The sequence below is a fragment of the Hyla sarda genome, chromosome 6, assembly GCF_029499605.1.
Source record: "Hyla sarda isolate aHylSar1 chromosome 6, aHylSar1.hap1, whole genome shotgun sequence".
NCBI classification, from domain to species: Eukaryota; Metazoa; Chordata; class Amphibia; order Anura; family Hylidae; genus Hyla; species Hyla sarda.
Genome location: NC_079194.1, coordinates 11,543,056 through 11,558,570, shown reverse-complemented (window position 1 = coordinate 11,558,570; position 15,515 = coordinate 11,543,056). Strand labels below are relative to the sequence as shown.

Below are 15,515 nucleotides of genomic sequence, written 5' to 3'. Positions count from 1 at the left end.
ACTGATTAGGGTTAGGGTTGGTGGGTTAGGGTTACTAGTTAGGATTAGGGTTGGTGGGTTAGGGTTACTAGTTAGGATTAGGGTTAGTGGGTTAGGGTTACTGGTTAGTGGGTTAGGGTTACTGGTTAGGATTAGTGGGTTAGGGTTACTGGTTAGGATTAGGGTTGGTGGATTAGGGTTACTGGTTAGGATTAGGGTTAGTGGGTTAGGGTTACTGGTTAGTGGGTTAGGGTTACTGGTTAGGTTTAGGGTTAGTGGGTTAGGGTTAGTGGATTAGGGTTACTGGTTAGGATTAGGGTTAGTGGGTTAGGGTTACTGGTTAGGATTAGGGTTAGTGAGTTAGGGTTACTGGTTAAGAGTAGGGTTAGTGGGTTACGGTTACTGGTTAGGATTAGGGTTAGTGGGTTAGGGTTACTGGTTAGGATTAGGGTTAGTGGGTTAGGGTTACTGGTTAAGATTAGGGTTACTGGTTAAGATTAGGGTTAGTGGGTTAGGGTTACTGGTTAGGATTAGGGTTAGTGGGTTAGGGTTAATGGTTAGGATTAGGGTAAGTGGGTTAGGGTTACTGGTTAGGGTTAGTGGGTTAGGGTTACTGGTTTGTGAGTTAGGGTTACTGGTTAGGATTAGGGTAAGTGGGTTAGGGTTACTGGTTAGGATTAGGGTTGGTGGGTTAGGGTTACTGGTTAGGATTAGGGTTGGTGGGTTAGGGTTACTGGTTAGGATTAGGGTTAGTAAATTAGGGTTACTGGTTAGGATTAGGGTTAGTGAGTTAGGGTTACTGGTTAGGATTAGGATTGGTGGGTTAGTCTTACTGGTTAGGATTAGGGTTAGTGGATTAGGGTTACTGGTTAGGATTAGGGTTGGTGGGTTAGGGTTACTGGTTAGGATTAGGGTTAGTGGGTTACGGTTACTGGTTAGGATTAGGGTTGGTGGGTTAGGGTTACTGGTTAGTGGGTTAGGGTTACTGGTTAGTGGGTTAGGGTTACTAGTTAGGATTAGGGTTACTGGTTAAGATTAGGGTTAGTGGGTTAGGTTTAGAATTAAGGTTAGTTTGTTAAGGGTTAGGGTTGGGGTTAGTGCATTACACTTAAAGGGGTATTCCATGAAAAAAGTATTTTTTCTTCATATCAACTGGTTCCAGAAAGTTAAACAGATTTGTAAATTACTTCTATTAAAAAAATCTTAATCCTTCCATTACTTATCAGCTGCTGAAGTTGAATTATTTTCTGTCTGACCACAGTGCTCTCTGCTGACACTTCTGTCTGTCTCAGGAACTGTTCAGAGCAGTATATGTTTGCTATGGGGATTTTCTCCTACTCTGGACAGTTCCTGAAACAGACAGAGGTGTCAGCAGAGAGCACTGTAGTCAGACAGAAAAAAAAACAACTCAACTTCAGCAGCTGATAAGTACTGGAAGGATTAAGATTTTTTTAATAAAAGTAATTTACAAATCTGTTTAACTTTCGGGAGCCAGTTGATATGAAAAATTTTTTTTCACTGAAATACACAAGGTTAATGGGTTAGGGTTGCGGTTAGTGTTGGTGTAGAGTTAAGGTTTAGCATTAAAGGGGTACTCCAGTGGAAATATTTTTTTTTTCAAATCAACTGGTGCCAGAAAGTTAAACAGATTTTTAAATTACTTCTATTAAAAAGAATAATAACCCTTCCAGTACTTATCAGCTGCTGTATGCTATAGAGGAAGTTGTGTAGTTCTTTCCAGTCTGACCCAATTCTCTCTGCTGACACCTCTGTCCGTGTCAGGAACTGTCCAGAGCAGGAGAGGTTTGTTATGGGGATTTGCTCCTACTCTGGACAGTTCCTGACATGGACAGAGGTGTCAGCAGAGAGCATTGTGGTCAGGCTGGAAAGAACTACACAACTTCCTCTGGAACGTACAGTAGCTGATAAGTACTGGAAGAATTAAGATATTTTAATAGAAGTAATTTACAAATCTGTTTAACTTTCTGGCACCAGTTGATTTTAAATCATTTTTTTTTCCCCCATACATTTTTCACTCCTGGATCAGTGGTCTCCGAACTGCAGCCCTCCAGCTGTTCAGAAACTACAACTCCCAGCATGCCCGGACAGCCAACGGCTGTCCGGGCATGCTGGGAGTTGTAGTTTTGGAACATCATGGAGGCCACAGTTTGAAGACCGTTTTAGGCTGGGTTCACACCACGTTTTTTGCAATACAGTTCCCGTATACGTTTTCAATTTGAAAACCGTACGGGACCGTATTGAAAACCGTACGGGACCGTATTGAAAACCGTATGCCAAAAGATGCATCAGATTGTGTCCGAATTGCATCCTGTACGGTTTTGTCAGTTTTTTCCCCCGTACCCAAAACCGCAGCCTACCACGGTTTTTGGTCCGGGTGAAATACCGTATCAAAACGTATACGTTTTTTTTTCTTACCATGGGAGTCAATGGGAACCTTACAGACCTGTATGTGCGTACGGTTCCATCCGGTTTGCATCATACGGTTTGTGACTTTGCACAGTTTTTTTCTTGGAATTTCAATCAAACAAGTGAAACTTTATTCAAAATGGAGTGAAAAATTAAAAACTTATACATTTTTTTCTTAAGAAACTGATGCAACCGGACATCATTTTTCAAACCGTATACGGATTTAAATATGTACACACGTTTTGATACAGTTTAGTCCGGTTTTGAGGAATCCGTCAGCTGATACGGGAACTGTATTGCCAAAACGTGGTGTGAACCCGGCCTTACTAACTCGGCAGACATATTGGGGGAGATTTATCAAAACCTGTCCAGAGGAAAAGTTGCCCATAGCAACCAATCAGATCGCTTCTTTCATTTTTGGAAAGGCCTCTGCAAAATGAAAGCGGCAACTTCTCCTCTGGACGGGTGTTGATAAATCTCCCCATTGACTTTTTGGAACAATGGCCTCGCATGGCAGCGCTGCACTGAACCACCACGACGTACATGACGCCAAGAAGGTGCAGAGACGCGCGGCTAAACTAATATGGGGCTATGCTTTAGCGGCACTCTCAGGCACTTTGGGAACACTGGAGATGAGACATGAGTAGTTTCCTTATTGATATCCGATTTGTCACGTCACTTCTTAAAGGGATTATCCAGAAAAAAAACTTGTTTTTAATATATCAACTGGCTCCAGAAAGTTAAACAGATTTGTAAATTACTTCAATTAATAAATCTTAATCCTTTCAGTACTTATGAGCTGCTGAAGTTGAGTTGTTCTTTTCTGTCTAAGTGCTCTCTGATGACACGTGTCTCGGGAACTGTCCAGAGTAGAAGCAAATCCCCATAGCAAAACCTCTTCTACTCTGTGCAGTTCCCGAGACAAGCAGAGATGTCAGCAGAGAGCACTGTTGCCAGACAGAAAAGAACAACTCAACTTAAGCAGCTGATAATTATTGGAAGGATTAAGATTTTTAAATAGAAGTAATTTACAAATCTGTTTAACTTTCTGGAGCCAGTTGATATAAAAAAAAAAAAAATAATAAAGTTTTTTCCTGGATAACCCCTATAAGGCCCCTTTCACACTACAGGCATCATTCTGCATTTTTACTGCTGTTATTTTACAATAACGGATGAAAAAAAAAAAAACGGATGCAATAACTGGTAATGCATTGATGGGGCGAGGCATGATGTAATGAGGGGGCGGGACTATGATGTCACGAGCTCCCGGCTCCAGCGTTCGGAACAGTTTATTCCAAATGCTGAGCAGCGGAGTACCCCTTTAAGGAGGGATATGATCAACGTATATAAGTATATAAATGGCCCATACAAAAAATATGCGGAAATATTGTTCCAGGTAAAACCCCCTCAAAGGACAAGGAGGTGCTCCCTCTGTCTGGAGAAGAAAAAGTTTGGTCTCATAAGAACTGTGAATTTATGGAGCAGTCTACCTCAGGAACTGGTCACAGCAGGAACAGCTGAAAGCTTTAAAGGGGTACTCCTGTGAAAACCTTTTTTTTTTTTTTTTTAAATCAACTGGTGCCATTAAGTTAAACAGATTTGTAATTTACTTCTGTTAAAAAATCTTAATCCTTCCAGTACTTATTAGCTGCTGAATACTACAGAGGAAATAATTTTCTTTTTGGAACACAGAGCTCTCTGCTGACATCACAAGCACAGAGCTCTCTGCTGACATCTCAGTCCTTTTTAGGAACTGTCCAGAGCAGCATATGTTTTCTATGGGGATTTTCTCCTACTCTGGACAGTTCCTAAAATGGACAGAGATGTCAGCAGAGAGCACTGTGCTCATGATGTCAGCAGAGAGCTCTGTGTTCCAAAAAGAAAGGAATTTCCTCTGTAGTATTCAGCAGCTAATAAGTACTGGAAGGATTAAGATTTTTTTTTTTTTTTTATAGAAGTAATTTACAAATCTGTTTAACTTTCTGGCACCAGTTTATTTAAAAAAAATAAAATAAAATAAAAAAAAAGGTTTCCACCGGAGTACCCCTTTAAAACAGGATTAGATACATTCCTAGAACAAAATAACATTAATGCTTATGCAGAAATATAATCCCTTCCCTTCCTTGGTTGAACGTGATGGACATATGTATTTTTTTCCGACCATAATAACTATGTAACATCTATGGACCTGTTAGTGGTTGTAGCTGAACTGGCCGCACGTAATGGTTTGTAGCGTCCATTGTATTTCAGGATCGGAGCCGCCTGACATAAAGCATGTGCACACGTCTGTTACAATAGCGCAGATGGCGGTAATAAGAGGAAATGACTTGTGGATGGCCGGGCGGCCTCATTGCTGTGGTTTATTATTCCAATGTTACGACATGACGGGAATGTAACCATCTATTTATACATCGCTGTCAGCGGCTCATGGAACGCATTGTCCTCCCGGCTCATTGTATCTTGCGGTTACTGGCAAAACAATATCCGGAAACTCTCCGCTCCCTCTGTAAGATATCTCTGTCAGTCAAACCAAATTTAGCAGGATCCCGAAAAAATGTCCAGACCAGCAGAGGAACATTGTGATATAGTGCATGGGAATGTTATTTAAAGGTACAAGATATCTAATTGATTGTCTATTGTTTATAGAGCACCAACATATTCAGGAGCGTTGTACATGCATGTACACACAATTATAGTAGCCTAGAACAATTATAGTGGACTGGAACAATTATAGTAGACTAGAACAATTTATAATAGACTAAAACAATTATAGTAGCCTAGAACAATTATAGTAACCTAGAACAATTATAGTGGACTGGAACAATTATAGTGGACTAGAACAATTTATAATAGACTAAAACAATTATAGTAGCCTAGAACAATTATAGTAACCTGGAACAATTATAGTGGACTAGAACAATTTATAATAGACTAAAACAATTATAGTAACCTAGAACAATTATAGAGGACTAGAATAAAGTCTCAAGTAGAGTATAACCATTATAGTGTATACTAGTCTACTATAATTGTTCTAGTCCACTATAATTGTTCTAGTCTACTATAATTGTTCTAGCCTACTATAATTGTTCCAGTCCACTATAATTGTTCTAGTCCACTATAATTGTTCTAGTCCACTATAATTGTTCTAGTCCACTATAATTGTTCTAGTCCACTATAATTGTTCTAGCCTACTATAATTGTACTAGTCCACTACAATTGTTCTAGCCTACTATAATTGTTCTAGTCCACTATAATTGTTCTAGTCCACTATAATTGTTCTAGTCAACTATAATTGTTCTAGTCCACTACAATTGTTCTAGCCTACTATAATTGTTCTAGTCCACTATAATTGTTCTAGTCCACTATAATTGTTCTAGTCTACTATAATTGTTCTAGTCCACTACAATTGTTCTAGCCTACTATAATTGTTCTAGTCCACTATAATTGTTCTAGTCTACTATAATTGTTCTAGTCCACTACAATTGTTCTAGCCTACTATAATTGTTCTAGTCTACTATAATTGTTCCAGTCCACTATAATTGTTCTAGTCCACTATAATTGTTCCAGTCCACTATAATTGTTCTAGTCCACTATAATTGTTCTAGTCTACTATAATTGTTCCAGTCCACTATAATTGTTCTAGTCCACTATAATTGTTCCAGTCCACTATAATTGTTCTAGGTTACTATAATTGTTCTAGTCCACTATAATTGTTCTAGTCTACTATAATTGTTCTAGTCCACTATAATTGTTCTAGTCTACTATAATTGTTCCAGTCCACTATGATTGTTCTAGTCTACTATAATTGTTCTAGTCCACTATAATTGTTCTAGGTTACTATAATTGTTCTAGCCTACTATAATTGTTCTAGTCCACTATAATTGTTCTAGGTTACTATAATTGTTCTAGCCTACTATAATTGTTCTAGTCCTCTATAATTGTTCTAGTACACTATAATTGTTCTAGTCCACTATAATTGTTCTAGTCCACTATAATTGTTCTAGCCTACTATAATTGTACTAGTCCACTATAATTGTTCTAGCCTACTATAATTGTTCTAGTCCACTATAATTGTTCTAGTCAACTATAATTGTTCTAGTCTACTATAATTGTTCTAGCCTACTATATTTGTTCTAGTCCACTATAATTGTTCTAGGCTACTATAATTGTTCTAGCCTACTATAATTGTTCTAGCCTACTATAATTGTTTTAGTCTACTATAATTGTTCTAGTCCACTATAATTGTTCTAGTCTACTATAATTGTTCCAGTCCACTATAATTGTTCTAGTCTACTATAATTGTTCTAGTCCACTATAATTGTTCTAGGTTACTATAATTGTTCTAGCCTACTATAATTGTTCTAGTCCTCTATAATTGTTCTAGTACACTATCATTGTTCTAGTCCACTATAATTGTTCTAGTCCACTATAATTGTTCTAGCCTACTATAATTGTACTAGTCCACTATAATTGTTCTAGCCTACTATAATTGTTCTAGTCCACTATAATTGTTCTAGTCAACTATAATTGTTCTAGTCTACTATAATTGTTCTAGTCCACTATAATTGTTCTAGGTTACTATAATTGTTCTAGGTTACTATAATTGTTCTAGTCAACTATAATTGTTCTAGTCTACTATAATTGTTCTAGCCTACTATAATTGTTCTAGGTTACTATAATTGTTCTAGTCCACTATAATTGTTCTAGTCAACTATAATTGTTCTAGTCTACTATAATTGTTCTAGCCTACTATATTTGTTCTAGTCCACTATAATTGTTCTAGCCTACTATAATTGTTCTAGCCTACTATAATTGTTCTAGTCCACTATAATTGTTCCAGTCTACTATAATTGTTCCAGTCCACTATAATTGTTCTAGCCTACTATAATTGTTCTAGTCTACTATAATTGTTCTAGTCCACTATAATTGTTCCAGTCCACTATAATTGTTCTAGTCCACTATAATTGTTCTAGTCTACTATAATTGTTCTAGTCCACTATAATTGTTCCAGTCCACTATAATTGTTCTAGCCTACTATAATTGTTCTAGTCTACTATAATTGTTCTAGTCCACTATAATTGTTCTAGTCCACTATAATTGTTCTAGTCTACTATAATTGTTCTAGTCCACTATAATTGTTCTAGTCTACTGTAATTGTTCTAGTCAACTATAATTGTTCTAGTCTACTGTAATTGTTCCAGTCCACTATAATTGTTCTAGTCTACTATAATTGTTCTAGTCCACTATAATTGTTCCAGTCCACTATAATTGTTCTAGTCTACTATAATTGTTCTAGTCCACTATAATTGTTCTAGGCTACTATAATTGTAGAACAAAATATAGTGGACTATGACACAGTATCAAGTAGACTAGAAAAATGATAGTAGCCTAGAACAATTCTTGTAGCCTAAAACAATTATAGTAGTAGTAGTACAAATTTCATAAGAAACCAATGAAATGAAGTATGTGTAAAGATGACAGTCAGTGTCTAAAGGCCTTGAAAGCACAGAGAACAGGTAGGAAACCATTACTACCTGGACTCTTCACCTTTAACCCCTGTAAAGAGCGGGGGGGGGGGGGGGTTGTGGATTTTAGTGGTTGAATATATCATAAATGTGCAATAATCCTGGACATTGGGAATGATGGGGGTGAATACTTAATATAACTGTGGAGATTTCTTGTTGGGTGATAGAGGTCGATGGGACGGTTTCATAAGGATAAGTCCCTGGTGAATGATCCATCATGGAGGACTATACGCATCCTCTATAACGGGTTCTGTGATGTTGTGGAGGATTCGCTGCACCTTTTGTATTTCGTGCCCTTTGTTATGACACATAACTCATCGCAGTATTATTTGTGTCTTATAGGACAATGATTCCAGTCACTGAGTTCCGTCAGTTCTCGGAGCAGCAGCCGGCATTCCGCGTCCTCAAACCATGGTGGGACGTGTTTACGGATTATCTGTCGGTGGCCATGCTGATGATCGGGGTGTTTGGATGTACATTGCAGGTAATTATTGTGTTCTCTGGGTCTGTGCTCCTACTGTGTGGACACGACATTGTCTGCTATACTTATCCATGGAAGATGATGGCCCAAATCAATAAAAAGTAATATTATTATTATTATTAATAATGTGGCAGGAGACCAGCGTGTAAGTTTAATGGAACCAGAACCTAGTCCACGTCTGGGATCTTACATTATTAGGGAAGGTGACCTGTGGTGTCTACACCAAGACATAAGCAAAAGATCCCTTAAAGGGGTTATCCTGAGATTAAAACTGATATCTAATCACAGGATAAGTTATATGTATGTTATCAATGGGGGTCCGACCCCTGGGACCCCCATTTAAAGTTGTGTGGGTCCCCGTGTACATGAAGCAGCAGACAAGTATGGATGTACGGCCGCTCCATTCATTCTTTACGGGACTGTTGGAGATAGCAGTGATATTGGATGTGCATGTGGGCTTGGGTCTTGCTCCTGCAGCTATTGGCTAGGAGGCTACATGTGACCAAATCAACCATTACTCTATGAAATACAAGGTAATGTAAGACCAGTTATAGGGGTCAACCATTTATTAAAAATGTATACTGTGAAGGTGGGGGCCGGGTCCTTCAGGGGAGAGAACTGGACGCCAATCTGAGGGTTGCAAGGGGTTTGGGTCTGACCGCTATGACCCAACCCCAATCCCCCCCCCCCCTCCTCGATCAGACACTTATCCAGGGCTTTGTTAAAACGTTTTCATTCTTCATGTGCCCGAAACACATTCAGAGGTTGTGATGGTGGATTGGGCATATGGATTCCCCGCAGCCAAATCCCTCTTACCCCATTACCCCAACATCTGCTATGGGAGAATAGTCTGCACACCAGCATAGGGAGAATAGTCTGCACACCTGCATAGGGAGAATAGTCTGCACACCTGCATAGGGAGAATAGTCTGCACACCCGCATAGGGAGAATAGTCTGCACACCCACATAGGGAGAATCGTCTGCACACCAGCATAGGGAGAATAGTCTGCACACCTGCATAGGGAGAATAGTCTGCACACCAGCATAGGGAGAATAGTCTGCACACCCGCATAGGGAGAATAGCCTGCGCACCCACATTGGGAGAATAGTCTGCACACCTGCATAGGGAGAATAGCCTGCGCACCCACATTGGGAGAAGAGTCTGCACACCCACATAGGGAGAATAGTCTGCACACCCACATAGGGAGAATAGTCTGCACACCAGCATAGGGAGAATAGTCTGCACACCCGCATAGGGAGAATAGTCTGCACACCCGCATAGGGAGAATAGTCTGCGCACCCACATTGGGAGAATATTCTGCACACCCGCATAGGGAGAATAGTCTGCACACCCACATAGGGAGAATCGTCTGCACACCCGCATAGGGAGAATAGTCTGCACACCCGCATAGGGAGAATAGTCTGCACACCCGCATAGGGAGAATAGTCTGCACACCCACATAGGGAGAATAGTCTGCACACCCACATAGGGAGAATAGTCTGCACACCCACATAGGAAGAATAGTCTGCACACCCACATAGGGAGAATAGTCTGCATACCCACATAGAGAGAATAGCCTGCACACCCGCATAGGGAGAATAGTCTGCATACCCACATAGGGAGAATAGTCTGCACACCCGCATAGGGAGAATAGTCTGCATACCCACATAGGGAGAATAGTCTGCACACCCACATAGGGAGAATAGTCTGCACACCCGCATAGGGAGAATAGTCTGCACACCCGCATAGGGAGATAAGCCTGCACACCCGCATAGGGAGAATAGTCTGCACACCCGCATAGGGAGAATAGTCTGCACACCCGCATAGGGAGAATAGTCTGCACACCCGCATAGGGAGGATAGTCTGCACACCATCATAGGGAGAATAGTCTGCACACCCACATAGGGAGAATAGTCTGCACACCCGCATAGGGAGAATAGTCTGCACACCCACATAGGGAGAATAGTCTGCACACCCGCATAGGGAGAATAGTCTGCACACCCGCATAGGTGGAATATCCAAGTTAATCCTCTGGTTTATAAACATGTCATCAATATAAATTAGCTTAAGAAACGTGTAATCTACGGCAGAATTATGTTGTGGTTCCATCATACGGCGCTCCATTGTTTTGACAGCAATAATAGCATTACGTGCTGCGCCATTCTTACCTTCAAAAGTGATGGAACTCCGGACGTAGACTGCAGCGAGTGAGAACATAACAAACTGCGCCATAAATTTAACAACTTGTTTATGGTTCGCCGCTATTAAATTACAGAAACACTGTCAGCGGAGCGCTTTATGTCACGATTTACAGCATCACTAGTGATATCAATGTAATACAGCTTAGTGAAGTTATGGGCAGCTCTGGAGAAGATTAAGGGGGAACTCCGGTACTTAAAGGGATACTCCACCCCTGGACAAAGGATAGGGGATAAGATGTATGATCGCGGGGGTCCAAGCAATCCCCAGGGGATCTCCTGCCCGACGCCCCGGCTCTCCTCCTATGGTTAACACGGCCCCTTAATGCATCTCTTTGGGACAGCTGGAGATACACTAGTCCAACACTCATGTATCTCTGGCTCTCCCATAGTGCAAAAGCATCGGAGTTCCCCTTTAAAGAACACTCTAGGGTTGTTGCTTTTTTGCCCATATCACAAACACTCACCAGCACTTGTCCTACTACGCCACCTGCTTTATTCTAGCACAGCTGAATCTATGCATTTCATTACTGTAAGTGGGTCATGTGGTCACCGGTCTGACCCACAAAAAATCAGTTTATAGTGTGTTATGGGAAGTGGTCGGTCCTGGGTCAGCTGACTTCTTGTGAACTACATGATGACATCATCTATCAGATCTCTCCTGCTTGCTCCCAGACTCCTCCCCTCCAGCTCTATCTGTATATTGCTGCTATCTCTATGGAATCAGGATAAATAGTAGTTATACACCTCCCCTCCAGCTCTATCTGTATACTGCTGCTATCTATATGGAATCAGTATATATAGTAGTTATATACCTCCCCTCCAGCTCTATCTATATACTGCTGCTGCTATCACTATAGGATCAGGATATATAGTAGTTATTTACCTCCCCTCCAGCTCTATCTATATACTGCTGCTGCTATCACTATAGGATCAGGATATATAGTAGTTATATACCTCCCCTCCAGCTCTATCTGTATACTGCTGCTGCTATCACTATGGGATCAGGATATATAGTAGTTATACACCCCCCTGAGGCTGTGCTCACACTTTGCATTTTTACAAATTTTTTTTTGTTTTTATTTTTTTTTACCGTAATTTTCCCCAAATCCTTCAAAACGTGTGCTATTTACTGAATTAATCGATTGGGTTATTTTTAAAGAGATTTAAAATAAAAATCACTGCAAAAACATAGGTAAAAATGTGACCTATGAATGCAAAATGTGAACACAGCCTAAAGACTTAAAATGTTCTTAAAACCCCTCAATATTTCTCTCTGTAGTATAAACTGACACCAACCCACGTAGGAGTCTCAGCAGTTTAGGCTTCTGGTTGCTGGAGTCTAGCAGATGATCAGGTTGGTTTCCTTAGGTGAATTGCGGGGATGAGACTTCACCACCTCTCGCTGCAAAGCCAGAGGATTCATGTGAAATGTAAGCAACATTATCATTTTAATGATTGAATTGCAATCATCATGGCTAAAAAAAAAAAACCGTGCCTGCCACAACAGCAAAATAGGTAAGCACAAAGCATGCACCAAAACCTCTACATTATTCTTTAATAATGGCCTATGTTGCACTATAGAATTAAAAAAACACTACTATAGAGATGTAATTGTTGCAGTGAAGATTTCATCTGAGATTTGGTTGTTATAATAGGAGCTTTGTTCTGCAATATAGGGACACGGAGTGCAGATAAATATTTCTTCCTGTATACAATACAGGGGCCTATTCATATGGAGGCTGTTACTGCTTGTACACCCACATAGCATATGATTCTTTATGTAACCCCAGTATTTCTGTCTATAGCAGTGTTTCCTAACCAGGGTGCCTCATACTGTTGCAGAACTACAACTCCCAACATGCCCGGACAGCCTTCGGCTGTCCGGGCATGCTGGGAGTTATAGTTTTGCAACAGCTGGAGACTGGTTTGAAAGCAGAGGTCAATGGAGTTGGTGCATGTCTGACTACTGTGCACAGAATAATTCTGTAGTGTGAACCCAGCCTTAAAGGGGTACTCTGGTGGAAAGCATTTTTTTTTTTTTTTTTTTTTAAAGGAACTGGTGCCAGAAAATTAAACAGATTTGTAAATTACTTCTATTATAAAATCTTTACCCTTCCAGTACTTTTTAGCAGCTGTATGCTACAGAAGAAATAATTTTCTTTTTTAATTTCTTTTTTTGTCTTGTCCACAGTGCTCTCTGCTGACACCTAATGCCTGTATCAGGAACTGTCCAGAGCAGGAGAAAATCCCCATATGCTGCTCTGGACAGTTCCTGACATGGACAGAGGTGTCAGCAGAGAGCACTGTGGACAAGTTAACCCCCATGTCACATATCCCCCCGTGTCACATATCCCCCCCAACATGTCACATATCCCCCCAACATGTCACATATCCCCCTGTGTCACATACCCCCCCATGTCACATATCCCCCAACATATCACATATCCCACCCCCATGTCACATATCCCCCGTGTCACATACCCCCCCATGTCACATATCCCCCAACATATCACATATCCCCCAACATATCACATATCCCCCCCCCATGTCACATATCCCCCAACATATCACATATCCCCCCCATGTCACATATCCCCCCAACATGTCACATATCCCCCCAACATGTCACATATCCCCCCCGTGTCACATATCCCCCCCGTGTCACATATCCCCCAATGTCACATATCCCCCCCGTGTCACATATCCCCCCAACATGTCACATATCCCCCCATGTCACATATCCCCCCAACATGTCACATATCCCCCCGTGTCACATATCCCCCCCATGTCACACATCCCCCCATGTCACATATCCCCCCGTGTCACATATCCCCCCCATGTCACATATCCCCCCCCATGTCACATATCCCCCCAACATGTCACATATCCCCCCAACATGTCACATATCCCCCCCGTGTCACATATCCCCCCCGTGTCACATATCCCCCCAACATGTCACATATCCCCCAATGTCACATATCCCCCCCGTGTCACATATCCCCCCAACATGTCACATATCCCCCCATGTCACATATCCCCCCAACATGTCACATATCCCCCCGTGTCACATATCCCCCCCATGTCACACATCCCCCCATGTCACATATCCCCCCGTGTCACATATCCCCCCCATGTCACATATCCCCCCGTGTCACATATCCCCCCCATGTCACATATCCCCCCCAACATGTCACATATCCCCCCGTGTCACATATCCCCCCCATGTCACATATCCCCCCATGTCACATATCCCCCCGTGTCACATATCCCCCCGTGTCACATATCCCCCCCATGTCACATATCCCCCCCAACATGTCACATATCCCCCCGTGTCACATATCCCCCCCATGTCACATATCCCCCCAACATGTCACATATCCCCCCGTGTCACATATCCCCCAATGTCACATATCCCCCAGTGTCACATATCCCCCCCATGTCACATATCCCCCCCGTGTCACATTCCCCCCCCCCCATGTCACACATCCCCCCCATGTCACATATCCCCCCCATGTCACATATCCCCCCCCCTCCCGGGTCACATATCCCCCCCATGTCACATCTCTCCGCCCTACCCAACCTGGAAGTTGCAAAACTACAACTTCCAGCATGCTATGTTGGGAGTTGTAGTTTTGCAACAGCTGGAGGCACCCTGGTTGGGAAACACTGACTTAAGATTTATATTACGGTGGTGGCCCAGCTGCATAATATGGTGCTGGGCCGCCGCTGTATGTAATCCTAAATTTTTCGGGGGGGGGGGGGGGGGGGGGGGGGGGGGGGGGGGGGATATTTACATATCACAATTCGCAAAAATCGTATTGCGATATATCGTGCAACATAACAGAACAAAAATCGTCCCCGTGTTCCTTGAAGAAATATCTGTAAAAATCTCCGATCGCCGCTTTAATTAAACCTCAGTTTCCATCTGAATTGAATTATCGTTCCATTAAAGTTGCGTTCGGCGAGCGGGTAATTTAAGGAAATTCCATTGCGGCCGCACATCTGAGATGGTAATGAGTTTGTTTGTTCCTCGAGGCCTTTTCCTCGGTCGCCTTGGAGATCGTTCACCTGGTTGTTTCCTTTATATTCGTTTTGTTTGTACCAGAACAAACAATCGGGAAGATAATTGTATTACGAGGCATTTCCTCTGAGATGATATCTGTGACCTATCTGGATCCGGATGTTTGTGTGATCTTTTGCGCTGGAGACAAATGTTCAATATGTTTCGTCGGATTTACAGATCGTATGATACAAAAATGATACAAAAGTACAGTGGGGATCAAAAGTTTGGGCACCCCAGGTAAAAATTTGTATTAATGTGCATGAAGAAGCCAAGGAAAGATGGAAAAATCTCCAAAAGACATCAAATTACAGATTAGACATTCTTATAATATGTCACCAAAAGTTACATTTTATTTCCATCATTTACACTTTCAAAATAACAGAAAACAAAAAAAATGGCGTCTGCAAAAGTTTGGGCACCCTGCAGAATTTATAGCATGCAATGCCCCCTTTGCAAAGCGGGTACCTGCCAGTGTCATGGATTGTTCTCCATCATCATCTGGGAAGACCAGGTGATGTCAATCTCAAAGGTTTTAAATGCCCAGACTCATCTGACCTTGCCCCAACAATCAGCACCATGGGTTCTTCTAAGCAGTTGTCTAGAAATCTGAAACTGAAAATAGTTGACGCTCACAAAGCTGGAGAAGGATATAAGAAGATAGCAGAACGTTTTCAGATGTCAATATCCTCTGTTCGGAATGTAATTAAGAAATGGCAGTCATCAGGAACAGTGGAAGTTAAAGCAAGATCTGTAAGACCAAGAAAAATATCAGACAGAACAGCTCGCAGGATTGTGAGAAAAACAATTCAAAACCAACGTTTGACTGCACAATCCCTCC

The 15,515-nt window shown here is 41.6% G+C and overlaps 1 protein-coding gene across 4 annotated transcripts in view; it reads left to right on the top strand.

Annotated features, from left to right (window-relative positions):
- Positions 1-15,515, top strand: part of LRRC8C (leucine rich repeat containing 8 VRAC subunit C) — a 72,346-nt gene that overhangs the window by 50,152 nt on the left and 6,679 nt on the right. For 3 of the 4 annotated variants that reach the window (XM_056523199.1, XM_056523200.1, XM_056523197.1), the window contains exon 2: positions 8,274-8,415. In XM_056523199.1, coding sequence (XP_056379174.1) covers positions 8,278-8,415 — 138 coding nt within the window. In that variant the 5' untranslated portion in view covers positions 8,274-8,277. Of the gene's footprint in view, positions 1-4,656; positions 5,017-8,273; positions 8,416-15,515 lie in introns of all 4 variants that reach the window. The other variant, XM_056523198.1, reaches the window with a different exon arrangement.